Genomic DNA, 20,176 nt, shown 5'->3' with positions numbered 1-20,176 from the left:
TTTATTTGAAGTTTATAGGAGTCCCTAATGCTTAGGACTAGTAAAAGGCTGAATGAAGTACTAGGATCTAGTCTGTGCCCATATCACTATCCATTTATCTGTCTATCATTTTTGTCTATCTACCAACTATATGTCTACTCACTTATTTTTTTAATTTATTGATATCTTTTTAAAACATGAAGTATTTCAAATATGTAGAAATATTTTAAATGCAGAAAAATATAAAAATAAAAATGCTCAGTTACAGAGCATCAATAATTAATAAATCTTAAAATTTTGCATATTTGCTTCAGATTTGTTTTTTAAATGAAGATTCCACAGGTTTAGTGGAATTTGTGTTTTGATCCTTTCTGAGTTCCATTCTCTCCTTACCTCCCCAAAGGCAACCACTATCATGAAATTGTGTGTATCTTGTTGGTAGGCTATGCTACAGTAACAAACCCCCAAATCTCAGTGATTTCATGCAATAAAAGTTTATTTTTCATATGCAAAGATCTTACTCTGTCTTGTAACTATACCATCAAACCATGTGGCTTCCAGGTTGATGGGACAGGGTATGAGATAGAGGAGACATACTGGCTTTTAACTACTTCAGTCTGCAAGTGACACACATTACTTCCACTCACAGTCCATTGGCCAGAAGTACTCTTATGGCCTTACTACAAGGGTGTATGGGAAATGCAGAGAAGCATGTGGATAACTGGTGAGCACTATGACTCTGCCATACTCTCCACCCATGTTTTGTTACTTGTATTATTTTTTGATATATATATATATATATATATATATATTCATAAGCAATATATTCTATATGCTATTTTTTATATTTTATAATGTTTTATATAAATGATATCAAGTTATATACTCTCTTTCTCCAATTTGCTTTTCCTCTCTGGATTATTTGTATTGATCCATACAGGTCTTTTATTTTAAATGCTATATAATAATATTACATCATAGAATTATATCATGATTTATTTATCCTGTGCCCTACTGATGAACATTTTAGTTTGTTTCTATTTGCCTAGGTTATATAACTGAATGTGACACGGAAAGACCACAGGATATGTGCATCTTCAAATAACTATACTAATTTATACCATACCAGCAGTATATGCTAGTTCCTCCACTTTGTTCTTTATACTTTTCCCTGCTCTACAAAGAAGTAGAACCAGTTTAGCAGCCCTAGTTGAGGAAGACCCTGGGGAGAGGGTGCTGGCCTGAGGAAGTCCAGGCCCAGTGTCAGGGTGACTATTGACTACCTACAGTGACTGACCTCCCCCACTTTCTTGTCTCACAGGTGCCTTCCAGTTGAGCTTAGTGAAGGCAGATGTACCCACAGTATCCCCTCAGGAGGTCACACTTGTTGCACTGGTGAGCAGTCTGCTCATGGTGTTTACCCTGGCCTTCCTGGGGCTCTTCTTCCTCTACTGCAAGCAGTTCTTCAACAGAAATTGCCAGCGTGGTAAGGGTAGCTGCTTCACGTATTACATGAATCAGGAACAAGGTTCTAACTAGCAGAAGAGAGGAATTTCCTGGGGTTGAGAGTTAATGGACCTTCCCTACAGTGCTGAAATATCTGGGGGTGGCAATAGAATGCACAGGACTTCAGAGATGATTGAGGCTGACCCTGTGAGTTTATAGGACCTGGTTCATTAAGGTGTGGTGATTCATAAAGGGCTACAACATTATGGGAAAACCCTTGGGAAAGGCATCTGAAGTCCTAGTCCAATCTAACTCTAAATCACTGTGTAACTTTAGACAAGTCATCTAGCTTCTTTGGGCCTCTTTCTCCTTAATCTTTAAAATGAGAGATGGAGTTGATTTCTAAGTTCTTTTCCAATTAGTTATATCTACTAATAGGTATAGATTCTGGAGCATGTCAGGAAAGGAGGAAGGCTGGCTGGAATGAGACATGACTATAATAAAAGTGGGTGAGGTCTCAGACAATGGTTATCAGTATAGTAATATACCAAATGTGGGTAACTGAGAGCCCAATGTCCAGAGGAATTGGCAAACTTAGACATTTTTCCTCAGATAATAATTATAACCAGAGGTCTGGCCCAGCCCATAGGAGATGGCCATATGAAATTTTAGATGGAAGGTCATATTTAAAATCAGGAGTAACATCATGATCTATTTTCAGCATGAGTGCAGCCATTAGCCAAGAATGTGAGACAGGAATTCCAGGTCACTGAGGGCAGATATAGGGGAGGTGGGATGGTGGCTGGCCAAGACCAGAGAAGGGTTTAGATCTTTAGTCAAGAGTACTGAGGTTCAGTGCAGCTTCAGTGCCATCAAGGGAGCTGAGAGCTAGGCAGAAACACCAAAATAGGAACCCAGGCTAGTAAGCGGAGTTGATTTAGTAAGGAAAGAGGAGGATACATTCTACTAGATACACAGGTGCTAAGGACTCCTCCTCAGCCCACGGGATACTGGGCCCAAAGCAACAGAACTTTTTGCAACCTCTCTGTTTGTGTGGAAAGATCCTGCTTATATAGGCCTACCTTGGTCACTTTGGATCTAGGGTCTGCCAGATGATCTTCAAAAAGCCTAGAAGATATGTTTGGCTCTACCTCTCACTGAAGTGGAGATGAATCTAGAATTTCAGGGGATGCAGGGCACAAGGGCAACACTGTTATCCCTTTATGACCCTTCTCAAACTCTAATTCTCTCTCCTCTACTCTCTGGTGTCTCCTGGAACATTGTGGCTCAGGGTGGATCATCCTGTCTCTGACTTTGGAGGCCAGTTTCTCAGATAAGAGCTGTTGCCCAGTCCCTGGGCATGGGCATGAAACATGGGCAATGAAGCATTTGGGCCCCAGGGCCCAGAAAGAAGAAGATGAGGCAACATCTGAGAGCTGCCTGTCTCCCTCCTCCTGCCTCAGGAGAAGAGAAATGGGTAACGCTTCTCTGCTCCTCCTCTGTCCTCAAGATAATAATGCAGTACCCTTTTCTGGGGATACGAGGGCAGGCAGCTCCCTCAGGGTCTCCACAGGGGAAATAAGATTAGACATTTTCTCATTTGTCAGGAGGTGTTTATCAGGAGTCACTAACTTACATGCATACTAGGGTTGTATAAGGGAGATTAATATGTGAATTGGATCCAATATAAGGTTCATTAGAGAGGAGTAGAGACTGTGGCAAACTGAATAGTTCATCCCCTGTCTAAAGAGGAATCTACTACTCAGCTTCAGCTGTTTGTTACCATGTAGGAATATTCAATGTTTCAAGATCTTCTGAATTTTCAAGAGAAGCCAAAACTCTGGATTTTTATATGAAATAGTTTTAAGTTATGGCATTGAGTTATAATTAAAAACTACCACAACCACAATGCCGGGGTAAAACCAACACACATCCCATAGGCTCTCAGTTTGTAACCTAATGCTGAATCAGACTTATGCATGAAAGGTGTTTTAATTTTCTATCACTGCCAGAACAAATTATGACAAATTTAATGGCTTAAAACAACACCCATTTATTATCTCACCATTGCCATAGATCAGAAGCTTTGTAAGCTTGGCTGGATCTCGACTCAGAGTCTCACTAGGCTGAAATCAAGGTGTTGCCAAGGCTGCATTCCTTTCTGGAAGCTCAAGAGGTGAATCCATTTCCTTGATCATTCAGAAAGGTGGAAGAATTCAGTTCCTTGCAGTTATAAGGTTGAGGTTCCATTTCCTTGCTGACTGTCTGCTGAGGACCATTCCCAGTTTCTAGACACCACCCACTCTTTGACTTATGACCCGTTTCCATTTTCAAAACTAGCAGTGGTGGTCAAGTCCTTTTCCTTTCACATATCTGATACTCTTTCTGACTCTTCTGCCTCCCTCTTCCCCTTTTAAGGACACATGTGATTACATTGGGCCCACCTGGGTAATCCAGGATAACCTACCATTTTAAGGTCCATAATCTTAATTCCACCTGCAAAGTGCCTTTTGCCATATAACACAACATATACACAAGCATAACATCAGGGAATAAAGATCATGTCTGGTGTGGGGGTTGTTAAAATCCTGCTTCCCACAAAGGTTTCTCTTTCTCTGGAGAAACTGACAATTTTCCCTGATCCACCACCAGGTAGCCTCAATCTGATACCTCAATGTAAATATGTTTCTCAGCTGTGTCACCTCAGCCTGGTGCTAGGTGCTCTGGTCCCCAGGGATGGGAGGGGGAGCACTAGTTCCCAGATCTTTCCTGATTTTGTGCTCAGGACCAGGTGCCCCGCTGAGAGGAGCCCCTACCTTTGGGTGACCCAGTGGCTTTCTGCTTCAAGTTTCAGGAGGTTCGCTGCAGTATGAGGCTGACGAGGCAGCGGAGGAGGAATCTCTCTTCCCCATGCCACCTGGCCAGGAGACCAGTCCTGAGTCCCCACTGAGTGAAAGCATCTTTGAGACCCAGGCACTTAACCCCATCCTGGATGACGACTGCAGCTCGACTCGTGGCTTCCCCACACAGGAGTCTTTTACCTTGGCCTCCTGTGCCTCAGAGAGTCACTTCCACTGGGTCCACACTCCCATCGAATGCACAGAGCTGGACCTGCGAAAGTTTTCCAGCTCTGCTTCCTATACTGGAGCTGAGACCTTGAGGGGGAACACAGCTGAAAGCTCTGGAGACAGACTGGAGCTCACTGTACCCTTTGAAGTACCCAGCCTTTAACTCTACTGAGGTGAGCTGGAAAGGTAGTGTAGAAAGACCAGAAATTGGGGACCACCCCCAAAAGGAATTATCCCTTGGAGTACTGTTGTTCAGTAGGGCTAGTGTCAGAGGAACAGCAAGCTAGGAACATTGGTGGATGGAGGGACAACTGTGATAATGTTAATCTTTTGAGCCAGTCAGTCATACATCATATATCTGAGCCTACAGTTGTCAAGGAACTGGCCAGGTTGACATGACACCAGTTTTTCTATCCTGGCCTTTTGCAATCTCTCTCAGGGCCCCACTGTCTAATAGTTATATTCAGTTATCTCCCATCATGTATTCAAGCACCAAGGTACAGTTGGAAAATATACAAACCTTGGCACCTAGAAGCCTTATATTTCAAATCTACCTCCATTCCTTAATAAATATCTGTGTGAAGCTTGTGTAAATCCCTTCACCTCTCTGAGTCTCAGGTCCTTAATCTGTGAAAAGTAGAAAATACTATTCACCTTATATTGTGAGAGTTGAATGAGAAATGCATGTGCAAGTGCCTTTTACAGTGTCTAATGCATTAGAGGTGTTTAAATCATATTAGTTAGTCTTTCCCTCCTTTGCCCCCAGTCGCAATTTATATTGGGTTGGCCAAAAAGTTTGTTCGGGTTTTTCCATAATGTCTTATGGAAAAACCCGAATGAACTTTTTGGCCAACCCAATACATCCTTACATATACACTACACTCGTCTGGTCTTCATAACATACCTTTGTGGTAAGCAGGTCAGGGTTTGTTAGCTTCACTTTATAGAGGCAGGAACTGAGACGCAGAGAGGGAAAGTGATTTGCTTAAAGTCACAGAGCATGTCAGTGGCAGAACTGGGTTAGAGTCCAGGTTTTGGAGCTCCAAGTAAGTAACAAGGGGCAGTATGAAGCATGGGGGTGGATTCCTATTTTTCAACTAACCAATTACTTTCACCCCCATTTCCATATTTCTCCAGCTATGATATTGTCCAGGTCCCCCAATGACGCCCCCTCCCTATATCTTACCTAAGAAAATATAAACAATATGTAGACGAAAGCCAAGACTCCTATTAAACCGGTCAGCCTAGATACCTTCAAGGTCATCTAGGCCAACCTCCCTTCCAACTCCTCCAATCCATTCTTGAGTCCCTTTTATAATATCCCCACGAAGTGTTTATGTCATCCTTGCTCACATACTTACAGTATCAGAGAGCTCACTACTGCCCAACATGTATTGCAGCTATGACTGGTGGATTTGAGCTCAGTGTAAAGAAAAACTTTCTGTCTTCTTATAATAACCACCCTTGGGTCCTGCTCTGCTCCTTGGGCCACACAGACCTCATCTGCTTCCTGTGTCTTGTGATAGCCCTGAAGAAGTCTAAAGATAGCATCTCCTCTCTGGAAAGTACCACTTTGGGTTCCTTTAAAGTATGGGGGGCTTAAAACTGAACCCAGTTTCATGAGGAATTGTCTCACCAACACAGAGTAGGGTAGAACTGTCATCATGTCCACCCCACACAAATGATGTTTTTCTGCTATTGTACCCTAACCACTGGCCTAAACCATTTTTTTTGAGGCATGGGAAGAGAAAGGAGCTAGTGAGATTGCCCCATAGGTTTCTAACTTGCTCTGCTCCCTCCCTAGGTCTCTTGGGCTCCTGGAAGCCCAGTTGTTCTCCCTGGACTCTCCTGCCTTGTTCCTATACCACAACAGCAGCAGGGGCATGGGATGTGGTATCCACAACAGCCTGTACTCTACAGACGGGGCACATCCTATCCCATCCCACCAAAGAATTGATTCTTCATCATTTTCCCAAGACTGACCAGCAGCATTTTTTGCTTTCCTATCCTAGATAGCCTGGAGAGCCAGATTCCCCAGTCATGGGACTACCAGACATGTTCCTAGCTCAGCTTGATTATAGAGAGGAAGGGAGGGGATGGCAATGAATGGGGTAGAGTTTTACTGCCTGCATCTTTGGTCAGGTGAACCTGAAGGAGGAGCCTCTCAGTACCCTATTGATACATCTACCTAGCACTTTAGGGACAAAATCAAACTCTTCCCCCTTTCTCTCCTCTGCACTGCCCCCCCCCTCCCCAGTACACACACACACACACACACCTACACACATCTTAGGAGAGGCCTGAAACCTTGATTCCCCACACATCTCTTAGACTTCTGTGGCTGTGACAATCACGGAGCTAACCCCTTTGCCCCCTGGGGTCTTCCTCTCCACTTATAGGTTTCTTACCTTTTTTAGTGGGGATCCAACTCAGTGTCTTTTTGACTTTTAAAATGATACTTCCTAAAGTTCCTTTTATCTTATTTCTCTTCTTTTCTTGCCTCTTTTGTCCCTTCCTGGTGCCTTGTCTTCTTAAGCCCAAGGCTGAGCCTCTAGATCCCCAGGGCCAAACTCAGAGCTCAGAGCTTTCATCTTTGGGGTGGCCATGAAATCCCTGAGATCTAGGGGGGGGGACACTTAGGAGCTTAGGTTTTCAATGAAGCCTGCCCTAGGGCTGCTCAGGGACTATTGGTGCTTTTTTGGTTTAGAGAAAAACCAATCAATTGCTGAGCCCTCACCAACAGTTTCACATGCTTCTCAGAATAAAGTGGAACTTCTCTCTCCATGGCTGATGCCACAGGGCAGATGAGAACATCAAGGCTCAGATGTGGGCACCATGGATTGTTTTTAAGTCTCCCTTATGTCCATAATGGGCTACTAGGGCTGATACCCACTCCCTCACTGTGGGTCAGATTTTGAAAGAAAACTTGCCCAGATGAGTAGAGCAACTATCTCCTTTGTTTGGGAGCAACCTATATACTCCAGAATGTTGGATGTGACTTAATTTGTGAAAACCAAGACTGTATCTTAGGGTGGGAATGCTGGAATTTACTACGTATATGTGCTGCACTTTACAGTTTGCAGTGTGCATTCACAGCAATCATCTCTTTGGATCTTTATACACACCCTGAGGTGGGCAGGGCAAGGATTACCATCCCCAGGTTGCAGATGATGAAGCTGAGGCTCAGAAATGGAAGGTGACTGCACTCAGTAATGTATGGGGTAATTATCAAGGCTAGGGTCCTCTCCAATATCTTGAAATCTTCATTTTCTAGAAGACAGTGTTTTAAAGTAGTAGCTTTTCTGGCATATCTGTTCCAGAAAACAACTCTTTTTGGAAGCAAAAGGGGTGGAGGGACAAATAAGGCCCTTATGCCTGAATGTGAATGAGGTAATATCCTTGCCTACAATACCAAACCTATTCTCTCCCCCTCCCATCAGCTCCCCTACTCCCACCCTGTAGCCAGCCTGGATGTATATTCTCTGCCAGATCTGACCCCAGTGGAAAGGTAAGAGACTTTCCATTCAGCAGTGTCTCTCAAGAGATCAAAAAGTGAGAAGAGCTGCAAGGTCAGACAAAACTCTTTCTATCTGTCTATCTTACCTCCTTTTGCCACTGGGGGTAAGAAAGAAGGTATAAAGGTTGGAGCCAGTAGGAGTATCCATCCTACTTGTCCTCCCTCCTATATTCCTCTATTCAATTTAAGAGTCTCTGATCTTAGTTTGGACAATGACTTGAGACTTTAACTTTAGAGGTGGGAGGGGGGCAAATATCCCATCTTTAAAAGCCTCTCCCAGGTAGATTGCAGATATTTGAGCAAGTCTGTCAATTATAACACTTTAGTGTTTTACAGTCTAAAAAAGTTCATTCATACATGCCTAATTTAAAGATGAGGAACCTGAGTCCTAGAGAGAAGTAGTAACTTACCCAAAGCAATTCATATTTTGGAAAGGCAGCCTGCTCCACACTCCCACCCCCAGACTGAAGTGTGGATTCCATGGCTGCGAATAGAGCCAGGGAAGGGCAGTTAGAGCAGAAACTGCTCTTGGCTATGGCAGAAGGACAGGCAGAGGTGTTGGAGGGCACTAGTTATTTCTATCCACTAGACACTGCCTAAATAACCCTTAAAATATCATTAAGGAACATAGGGAAGAAACAGGAGATTGAATAAGGCAATTCATCTCCACCACCAGAAAAAAACAGCTGGCCCCATAGTCTAAGTGCTACGGAGGCAGCAGTGTAGTCTTCCACTGAAAAATAGCACATGACTTCATCCACATCCAGGATGGAGAGGGTTTCTTTGTTTTTTGTTTCTTGGGGGGTTTTTTGGCTTTAATCTCCCCTATAGCTCTTACCTCCTATGGTCTACAAGGTTTCCCCTCCCTTCTTCCAGGTCCCTCTAGACTCACCACACTCCCTGGGTTAGCTGGAAGATCTTATGCATGTTTGAAGAGTGATGGTCCTGTGTTGCAGCATAGGGCAGGGCAAATAATTTCCCTGTGGATCTCCTGGGCCTCACCCTTTATTTGAAGTGCTATAACTCTCCACCTCCGGCAGGGAACCAGGCTGGAATTTGCCCTATTGGAACCTTACGGAAAATTTCTGAGCCAAGGTGACCTTCCCTCTGGGGCCTGATTTCCCCAAACTACCTCCCAGCAGTCCTCCAAAGATACCTTCCAATATACTTAGGAGTAGCTGAGTGGGGAGAGGAAGGGAGCCCCACTGCCGCTTTCTATTAACATGTCAGTTGGATCTCAGATTTCCCACCACCCCTTCCCATTTGATTCTTTCCGAAGTGTGTTTTTGCTTTAGTTCTTACCTATACATCTCATGACCAGGAAGGAACAAGCAACTTGGAGGCTGTATTCTTCTTTATTATCTGGCTTTCTGAGGCCTGTACAGCTAGTTCTATCCAACAAGTACTTGGTGGTTAATTAAGTACATTAAATATCATGTGAACTTCATTAGGTCCTAGCCCTGGCAAATGAATGCTCTCTACCACAAAACCTCTGCTTTCAGGATTTTATTAAATGCATCTTTAGGGACAGTTCATCTACAAACATTGATTAAGGGCTCCTGGGACAACCCATTGGTCAGGGTGCTAAAAGCACCTGGGAAAAAGTAAATAGGCCCCATTGTACTGGACTGGGGATTAGAAGCAATTGAATTACTAGCCTGCACCAAGCAGCCTGACTTAACACAGGTATTGGCAAATATGTGTGAGCCAAGTGTTTAGGCCTTGACCTTTAGGTTCTCTGTTCTTTTCTTTCTGGGACAGTTTATTCTTATCTCACTGGCTCTAATTAGTCATGTCTGCAGCTTCTGGTAGGGCAAGAACTAGTATCCAAACAGAAGATGATTCAGCTTGGGCAGGCCTTAGGTGTTCAAAGGTCACCATGTGCCTGGCAGTGGTTCAATCCCAAGTCTAACACTGCTGCATCTATCGCAAAGGTAATGATTTTGTCACAGTCATAATGACATTATGATAAAATGTTACAGCTAGCCTTATTCATTGTGCCTGCTCTAGACTTTATAATTTACAAAGCTCTTTTATGTTTATGGTCTCATTTCATCCTCCCAAACCCCTGAATAAGATGTTATTATATCCCTTTTGAAGAAAAGTAAAACAGCTCATATTAGATATGTGGCTTGTCAGGCCAGAGATCAGTCTGACCCAAGTCTCCTGATCCCCAGACCAGGGCTTTCTCCACTGTTTCCCCTTAACAACTGCTTTAGGATGGTACAGTTACCACAGTGGCACTGAGGGCAACATTGCAGATAAAAACAGCAATCATGTAGCAAAATTCCCCAATGGTATATCCATAAACACAATTACTGCAAAGCTCATTGTGAGCCCCATCCAAGACAAGAAACTTCCTGGCTAGAATACCCAGCTCAGAATAACTTCTTAGCAATGATATTTTCTGTAGCAATTAAGACAACAGCCTTGGTTTCTGGGGCTACCCCAGTGCACAGGTGTGCCAACCAGGAGCAAGGTCCTCATGGTATGAACATTGTGTGACCATCGCAAGTCATACCCAGCATCACCTTGGTTCTAACTTTCATTCTGAAGTTAAAAAATTGTGGTTAGCAATTGAACTAAGGAAATGTTTTACTTTGCTTTTTAAGATATCTTGGGTAGAGGTAAGGTGAAGCATGCTTTTTTTCCTTATAATTGCTGCTTGGCCATGGCAAATGTCACACTCAAGCATTTGTTCCTGGGGAGGGTTTTTAAATATTTCATTGCTTTTAAAGTATGGGCATCTTTGAGTGACTTGCTTTCATGTATCTTTTCTATTTGGGGGTTATTGGTCAATGGAAGCACAAAGGACATGTGACAGAAAAGTTTTCAACATGTCCCTAAGACTAGAAAATAGTTGAGTTGTCTATATTTGAACTAGCAAAAGAAAGTTGTTCTTGCTTGTAAGGGAGGGGAGGTATTTACTGAGGATGAGTTTAGATTTTTGGTTTCGTATTTTCTTCTCTGTATATCTGGATTTGGATTTTGACAGGGAGGAGCCTAGGAGAGCAACTTTCTCCTCCAAGGTTCTCAGATCCAGGCTTGGTAACAGTGTCAATACTGTAGCACCCTCTCCACAACACAAACCCTACTATACTGGGAAGATAATCTCTTATGCACCTAACCCCCTGCTCGCCTCACTAAGAAGGTCTCTGGTGTTTTACATTGAATGTAGGTAAATTTTAATTACTTTTCCCTCCTAAATTGGTTATTTATAGAGCTTTTGTTCAATCCTGAGCCATATGCATATGTGGCTACTGGCAGAGTTATGTTTTATTTCTGATGCTCTGGAAATATTTCATATTAACCAATAAAGAAAAATACATCCAAACACCTTGTTTATTCCTCTACTTTCAAATAACAAGGTGCCTCATTTGGCTGGTGTGTCTTTGCTCAGTGAGTACAGCAAGGAAATGTGTTTCTTATCAGTGGATCCATCACCAGGGATAGTAGGATCCACTGACTTGCCACCCAAGAGGTCTGGGTTATAGTCCAAGCTCTCCTTCTATATTTTTGAATTGCTTATGACATTTATCTTTTTTTCTGGGCTACAGATCTACTAGAACTTCTTGAGTTCTAAACTAATACTTCTTAAAACAGGTTCCATGCCCTAAGAGGACTGTGCACATGTCCTGTGAGGTCTGCAAAATCTCTCAGAGATTGTGTGTATTTTCATTTTGACTATAATATTCTTTAAAAAAAATATAAGCATATTTTATTTAGACCATCTGGATTATTATCTCTTAAAAGCACTACCTGGCCATTTCAGAGTCTGTGTTTACAATCTCGTTGGATTTAAAGAAGCACCTAAGGAGATAATATTTAACTTTGAATGCTGTGCTTTACTATAATCTTATTTAAGAGCTAGAGAAATCAAGTTCCTCCCATCTTTAATATGCTATGATCCTGACAACAAAACATGTTGGCAAGGATGTGGAGAATGGGACCTCTCATACCTTACTGGTGGGATTGTAAAATGGTACACCCACTTTTGAAAACAGCCTGGCAATTCCTCTAAAAGTTAAAGTTAGAATTACTATATAATCCAATAATTCCACTATGTATGTACACCAAGATAATTAAAAATATATGCACACACAAAACTTTTACACAAATATTCATAGAAACATTATTTATAGTATCCAAAAAGTGGAAACAACCTAAATGTCTATCAGCTGATGAATGGATAAACAAATTGTCAAGTATACATATAATAGAATATTCAGTAATTAAAAAGATTGAACTGACGCACAATATGTCATAAATGAACCTCAAAGCAAGCTAAGTGGAAAAGCCAGACACAAGAGACCACATATTGTATGATTCCATTTATACAAAATTTCCATATAGGCAAGCTAATGGAGACAGAAGGTAGATTAATGGTTGCCTCAGGCTGGGGGGTGAGAAAAGGGGTTAAAAATGGTCCCCAACTTATGTTGATTCAATTTACAACTTTTTGACTTTATGATGGTGTGAAAGTGATAAGCATTCAGTAGGAAACATACTTCAAATTTTGAATTTTGATCTTTTCCTGGACTAGCAATATGTGCTCTAATACTCTCTTGTAATGCTGGGAGCCACAGCTCCCAGTCAGCCATGCAATCACAAAGGTAACAAACTGATACACTTATAACCATTCTCTACCCATACAACCATTCTGTTTTTCACTTTCAGTGCAGTATTCAGTAAATTACATGAGATATTCAATACTTTATTATAAAATAAGCTTTGTGTTTGATGATTTTTCCCAACTGTAGGCTAATGTAAGTGTTCTGAGCACATTTAAGGCAGGCTGTGCTAAGCTGTGGTGTTTGGTAGGTTAAGAGTATTAAATGCATTTTACACTTAGGATATTTTCAAATATGATGAATTTATCAGGATGTAACCCGGTTGTAAGTCAAGGAAAATCTGTAAATGTAAATAGGCATGAGGGATCTTATTTGGGGATAAAAATGTTCTAAAATTGAGCTACGATGATTGCTGCAACACTCAGTAAATAAAAATTGTTGAAATGCACACTCGAAATGGATGAATTTTATCATATGTAAAATACACCTCAATAAAACTGTTTTAAAAAATATTCTGTGATCATCGATCTGAGTAGACTGGTGTTGGTTTAACAATTTGATTACTTTCCAAACACCTGCATTGCCAGAAATAATCTCTCTCTCTCTCTCTCTCTCTCTCTCTCAGACAGACAGACACACACACACACACACACACACACGACCCGATTACTCAATTAGGACAAAAGAAAGAAACAGAACTAGAGTCCTATTTGGTTCTTTTCATTTTGAACTCTCTACATAGCCTCAAGGAAAGAGAAAGGATGCATCTAGAAGGAACTTACAGGAGGTATCATTCAAAACAAAAGGAGGAAGAACAAAGGAAACTATTATAGATTCAGGGATGGGTATAGGAGAAGAGATATTGGGAGATACCACAGGCTACAGAGGAGTTTTTTGAGGGAACTATCACAGAATAAAGGAGGAATAACTGGGAATTAGTTGGCAGGTAAGAGGCCAGGATTTGTGGTGAGTCTGTCCAGCCTTTGTGTCAGAAAAGACCTTTTTGCCCAACCAGGCCTCCCATTCTTACTCAAAATTTTGAATGCTGGTACAGTAGGAGATATTTAACCCTCTAATTTATGGATGGTGATTAAGGCACAGGAAGTGTTAACACTTATCTGTTGGAGTCGATGTCAGTGTGTGCTTGTGCCAGTCATAGGGCAGTGAAGTCCTACTCCTTACCCAAGAAGGACATGGGGAAATCATAGCTCTGTAAACAGATGGATTAAAGCACAAACAAGTCATCAGACTATCAAATAGGGGATTATTAGGTGATTGTTAATAACCCTTTTATTAGGGACTAGGAACACTTGCTATTTCTGCTGGTATGATGATCTTTCACTTTATGTTCACAACATGATTGGCAAGTTTCTGTATGCCCAACAGTTAGTCTTTTAAGGCCTTAGAAACTCTGTGTGTGTGTGTGTGTGTGTGTGTGTGTGTGTGTGTGTGTGTGTGTGGTGGTTCAAATGCTGCCTGCCTGGAAAAAATGGATCCCCAATGAGAGCAGCTGCGTAGTCACATGATTATATCCCCAAAGCCTTTTTTCCTTGTGGTTTCTAGTGCCAGTAAATTCCCTTCCTTAACATCTCTTTCCTAAGGAATAGTGCAAAAGTGAAATAGAAGGGGAAAGTACAGTCAATATTTAGCGGTTATCTCTCATGTGCTTTCTCACTTTCATATTTTGTCTCATTCAATCCTCATGATGTCCCTAGGTGGTAGGTGCTCTTTACAACCTTCATTTTACAAAAGAAGATCACAGATTTAATGATTTTTCTATGGTTATACAGTAGTAAATGATGTGCTAGAATTCCAGTCTAAGTCTATCTGACTCTGAGGCACAAACACTTCCCACCATGCCTCAGCTGCCTCCCTAAGACAGACCTCAGGAAAGAGAATACAATTTATCCCACTAGATCTCTCGTAGTTCCCAGCTTGGAAGGCTACATCAGAGAGTCTCCCTAGGAGACTCTCTAAGTCTCTCTAAGTATCACATAGTAGTGTCAAAGTATTATCAGCTCATGATATATTAATCATTCCCATGTAATCAGAAGGATCACATTGATCATGCTATCTCCTTGGCCACAATGTTGTCATTGAAAGAGCATGCTGGAGATATGAGTTCTTGTTTCACCTTCATCATCCCCTAGATGGAGTAAGAAAAGGGTACTTTTCTTGGCCTCAGTTTCCCCCATGGTACACAAAGGAGATTGAACTCAATGATCTCTAAGAGCCTTCCAACACTGATGTGCAATAAACTTACAAGACCTAGCTTTGCTATAGACTCTTGGTAGCAGGAGATCTCAACGGAGAGGAAGGACAGAGAAGATAACCAGAAATGGTAACTATAATACGACTGAGTAAATAACAGGGGCTTAATTTTTTAACCTATGGGCTTTATTGATGTTTTCCATTCCATTTTGGAATCATCTCCATTAAGCGTGCCTCTAGGGATTATTTTCAGATCCTCCAGATGCATCTGAGAAAGTAAGCTTTCCATAAGTAATAACGACAAAGAGACAGACCATGATGCACTTTTCTTCTCATTTACGTGCTCTATATAACACTAGATCTCTTGTTAAAGTAGAAAATCAGTAACAGTATTGAAAAATATTATATTATATTAAACAACACATATGGATAAAGATTAAAACACCTGGGGTTGGTTAGAGACCCTTTCTCCAAGAAGCCCTAGTTGTTGACAATCACTGATTAATCTTTTCTTCATTCTACCTTCCCTTTGTCTTGTATGGGATGAGTTTCTTATTAACATTAGTTGAACCTTCCTACTCTAGTCCAACACCTCTACAGCAGTGATTCTTAACCTTGGCTTTATACTGGAATCACTTGGGGAGATTTAAAAATGCTGATGCATAGACCTCAGACCTAGAGATTTTAAATTAATCGTTCTGAAATACAGCCTGAGTATTAAAAAACAAACAAACAAACAAACAAAAAAACACCTCCCCAGGTGATACTAATGAGTAGCTAGGGTTGAGAACCTCTTCCCTATAGAAAAATTCTCCTACTCATGGCTTTCTTTATCATGGCCACAGGTAATCTATTTACTCTGTTAAAAGGCCCTTTTAAAACTTCCATCATCTGTTTGTTTCCTGCCTCTCCATACATCTCTTAAACTTAACTCTTTGCCCTTTGAGGTTGAAACTGGTATTCTTCCTAATCTATATTAACTAATCCCCTACAAATCATCCCAATTACAGGATCAAGTGTAAACTTATGCTCAGGTACAGATGGTTTCTAATATGTCAGCTTCCTGGGCAGAATCTTCAGGCTGTGAAAACAAGCAACATCCAAAGCTCACTTTAAAAAAGGGTCTCAGGTTCCAGACCACAGAGGAAGAGATGCATTTCTCTACCACCCCTCCTCCTAAGCACAGCTAAAATCTCTGGACATTATATTTAAAACAAATATGACTATAAAACTCTTAGAGAGAAACATAGGCAGGACATTCTATGACATAAATCACAGCAAGATCCTTTTGACCCACCTCTTAGAGTAATTGAAATAAAAAGAAAAATAAACAAATGGGACCTAATGAAACGGAAAAGCTTTTGCACAGCAAAGGAAACCATAAACAAGATGAAAAGACAACCCTCAGAATGGGAGAAAATATTTGCAAACGAAGCAACTGACAAAGGATTAATCTCCAAAACATACAAGCAGCTCATGCAGCTCACTATCAAAAAAACAAACAACCCAATCCAAAAATGGGCAGAAGACCTAAATAGACATTTCTCCAAAGAAGATATACAGATTGCCAACAAACACATGAAAGAATGCTCAACATCATTAATCATTAGAGAAAAGCAAATCGAAACTACAATGAGATATCATCTCACACCGGTCAGAATGGCCATCATCAAAAAATCTACAAACAAATGCTGGAGAGGGTGTGGAGAAAAGGGAACCCTCTTGCACTGTTGGTGGGAATGTAAATTGATATAGCCACTATGGAGAACAGTATGGAAGTTCCTTAAAAAACTAAAAATAGAACTACCATGCGACCCAGCAACCCCACTACTGGGCATATACCCTGAGAAAACCATAATTCAAAGAGTCATGCACCAAAATATTCATTCCAGCTCTATTTACAATAGACAGGGCATGGAAGCAACCTAAGTGTCCATCAACAGAGGAATGGATAAAGAAATGTGGCACATATATACAATAGAATATCACTCAGCCATGAAAAGGAACAAAATTGAGTTATTTGTAGTGAGGTGGATGAACCTAGAGTCTGTCATACAGAGTGAGGTAGGTCAGAAAGAGAAAAACAAATACCATATGCTAATGCATATATATGGAATCTAGAAAAATGGTATTGATGAACCTAGTGGCAGGGCAAGAATAAAGACACAGACATAGAGAATGTACTTGAGGACACGGGGGAGAAGGGGAGGTTGGGATGAAGCGAGAGAGTAACATTGACATATATACACTACCAAATGTAAAATAGATAGCTAGTGGGAAGCTGCTGCATAGCACAGGGAGATCAGCCTGGTGCTTTGTGATGACCTAGAGGGGTGGGATAGGGATGGTGCTAGGGAGGCTCAAGAGGGAGGAGATGTGGGGATATATGTATACATATAGCTGATTCACTTTGTTGTACAGCAGAAACTAACAAACACAACATTGTAAAGCAATTATACTCCAATAAAGATGTAAAAATAAAAATAGATAAATAAAATAAAATAAACAAATAAGAGAAAGCCCTGAAAAGTGGAGAGAAGAAGTCAGACCATCTAGGGGCTATGGAACCTGATGAGTGATACAGCAGTGAGTTCCATGGGTTTTCTTTTTGTTGCATATATCTCAGACTGGGTGGAAGAAAATCCAGTGACACAGAAATGCCAATGAGCAATAAATGCCAATAAATTCCCCAAGGAAACCCTATTCTTTCCAGCTAAAAGGCAAAGAAAGAGGCAACCTAGCAAGATAGAAACCTTCTAGCTAATAACTGCCCTAAATTGTGGAAATAACTGTGACCCCATCATCATCCTTGTCAATAAAAGCAGTGTGGGGAACCAAGACTTCTACCCTTTCCCTACTCTAATGAAGTATCCCTTCCCTTCTTGCCAGGGTGGTATCAGAGAAGACCAAATGAGGACTGGGAACTTTACTGTCTTGTGGTAACAAGCATCCCTCCATAGTATCAGTAGAGGCCTAGTGTGGGGGGGGTGGAATTCTACCCCTCCCCAGTGATAACAAGGCATTCTTCCCATTCCCCTCCAGTGTCAGTGAAGGATGAGTGGGAATCCAGAATATTCACTACCATCCAGAAGTAACAAAGCATCTCCCCACCCAGAGATGTCAGTGGAGGCCACATGGGGAGCAATAAAATGGTGCCACTCCTCCTCCTAGCCAGGGTGGTACCATCAGACCCCCAGTGAAAATCTGAAACTCCCACCTTTTCCCAGCAGTAAGGAGTCACCCTTTTACTCTAGGGTGTCAAGGAAAGCTGGTGGGAGACCTGATTTTCTACTCCCCACCTGTCAGTAATGAAAGAGTGACTCTCCTTCTCCCACTGGTGTGATGTCAGAGGAGGTCTGCTAAACAGAATATATTGAAAATACCCAAGGTCTTATAATATAATACACAAAATGCCCATATAAAATAAAACATCACGTTCATAAGAAGAACCAGGAAAATTGCAAATGATAAAAGACAACAGATGTCAATGAAATGACATAGATATTATTATCTCACAAAGATGTTGAAGCAGCCATCATAAAAATTGTTCAGTGAGCAATTATGAATTTGCTTGAAGCAAATGGAAATAACAAAACAAAACAAAACAATAAAAAAAACAGTCTCAGCAAAGAAATAGAAGGACCAAATAACTTTTAGAACTGAAAGATGCAATACTTGTAATAACTCAAAGATGCAATACTTGTAATAACTCAATGAATGGACTCAAGAGCACAGTGAAGAAGAGAGAAAAGATCACAGAACTTGAATATACAATAATATTAATTATCCAATTAGAACAACAGAGAAAAATAAACTTAAAAAAAAAGGAACCAAGATACTGGCGATGAATAACTGGAATTTGAAATTTAATCACAGTGTTATTTACACTAGCACCTCTCCCAAAGGAAATACTTAGTTATAAGTCTAACACAATATGTACAAGATCTTTATGAGGAAAACTACAAAACTCTGATGAAGAAATCAAAAAAAAAAAAAACTAAGTAAATGGAGAGATATTCCATGTTCATGGATAGGGAGACTCAATATTGTCAAAATGTCAGTTCTTCCTAATTTGATTTATTGATTCAATGCAATCCCAATCAAAATCCCAGCAAGCTATGTGGTGGATATTGACAAGCTGATTCTAAAGTTTATATAAACAGGTAAAAGACCCAGAATAGTGAACACAATATTGAAAGACAAGAACAAAGTTAGAGGACTGATATTACTGTTATCAAACTCAGGTTTGGCTGCTTGCCACTTGAAAGCCAACACTAGAAAGACAAATGTTGGTAGGAAAGGAAAGATTGTTTTATTCAGGAGGCCGGCAACCTAGTGAGAAAGTGGACTCATGTCCAAAAGCCAACTTCACACTATCAATCAGGGAGAAAGAGCTTTTAAAGGGGAGTTTCAGGAGTGTATAGGTGGAGGAAGGGTGCTAGGTGCAGAACAGCACAGTCCGCTCCAACAATCATCTTGAAATTGCTCATGCAGTGGTCTGATCAGCATCATCTTGATTGTTTTAAGGACAGTTACTCTTCAGTTCCAGGGTTGGTTTGTTCCCATTTCCTTGAGACCAGTTCTCAAAATTGTGCAAGATGGAGAAGCTTATATCATGGCTACAGTCTGGTCATAGTGTAGTTAACTTCTTTCACCTGGTGGGGGTTTTCAGTACCTGTAAAACAGCCCAAAGGAGATAGCTCAGAATATTATCTATAGCCCTTGAGGAGGAACTCAATGTCCTTGATTTTGTTTAATGACTAAACTATTATTATTTTGTGCTGCTTGACTGCTTTTCTTTTCTCCTGCATTTTTCTACTTCTGTGATTAAATTTATTCTTTGCCTAAAGTTTTTCTACAGACAAGAGGCAGTCAGAGGACTTGGGTGGGGGGACGTCTGTCCTGGGAAGGCCCCATAGGGTCCTGCTCCATTACACTGCTTCAATTCAACACTTACTATAAATCTACAGTAATCAAGACAGCGTGGTATTGGTGAAAGAATAGACAAATATAGATCAATGGAACAGAAGGGTCCAGAAGTAGAACCACATAAATATAGTTAACTGATCTTTGACAAGGGAGCAAAGACAATACAATGGAACAAAGATAGTCTTTTCAACAAATGGTGCTGGAACAAGTGGGCACCTACATGCAAAAACATAAATCTAAGCACAGAACTTACACTCCTCACAAAAATAAACCCCAAATGAATCACAGGCCAAAATGTAAAATGCAAAACTATAAAACTAAATGTAACATAGGAAAAAATCTAGACAACTTTGGGTTTGTTGGTGAGTTTTTAGGTACCACACCAAAGGCACAGTCCATGAAAAAACGAATTGATAAGCTGGACCTCATTAAAACTAAAAATTTCTGCTCTGCAG

The 20,176-nt window shown here is 40.9% G+C and overlaps 1 protein-coding gene across 8 annotated transcripts in view; it reads left to right on the top strand.

Annotated features, from left to right (window-relative positions):
- EDA2R (ectodysplasin A2 receptor) overlaps nt 1-19,398 on the top strand; it is a 137,230-nt gene extending 117,832 nt beyond the window's left edge. For 6 of the 8 annotated variants that reach the window (XM_082444995.1, XM_082444991.1, XM_082444993.1 and 3 more), the window contains 3 exons: nt 1,301-1,465; nt 2,717-2,902; nt 4,274-19,398. In XM_082444995.1, the coding sequence (XP_082301121.1) occupies nt 1,301-1,465; nt 2,717-2,902; nt 4,274-4,656 (734 nt within the window). In that variant the 3' untranslated portion in view covers nt 4,657-19,398. The remainder of the gene's footprint in view (nt 1-1,300; nt 1,466-2,716; nt 2,903-4,273) is intronic. The other 2 variants (XM_082444989.1, XM_082444992.1) reach the window with 2 other exon arrangements.
- Nucleotides 19,399-20,176: the final 778 nt, after the last annotated feature.

The sequence above is a fragment of the Balaenoptera physalus genome (assembly GCF_965194825.1).
Source record: "Balaenoptera physalus genome assembly, chromosome: X".
Taxonomy (NCBI): domain Eukaryota; kingdom Metazoa; phylum Chordata; class Mammalia; order Artiodactyla; family Balaenopteridae; genus Balaenoptera; species Balaenoptera physalus.
Note: the sequence above shows the minus strand (reverse complement) of the source record. Positions and strands in the feature narration are given on the sequence as shown.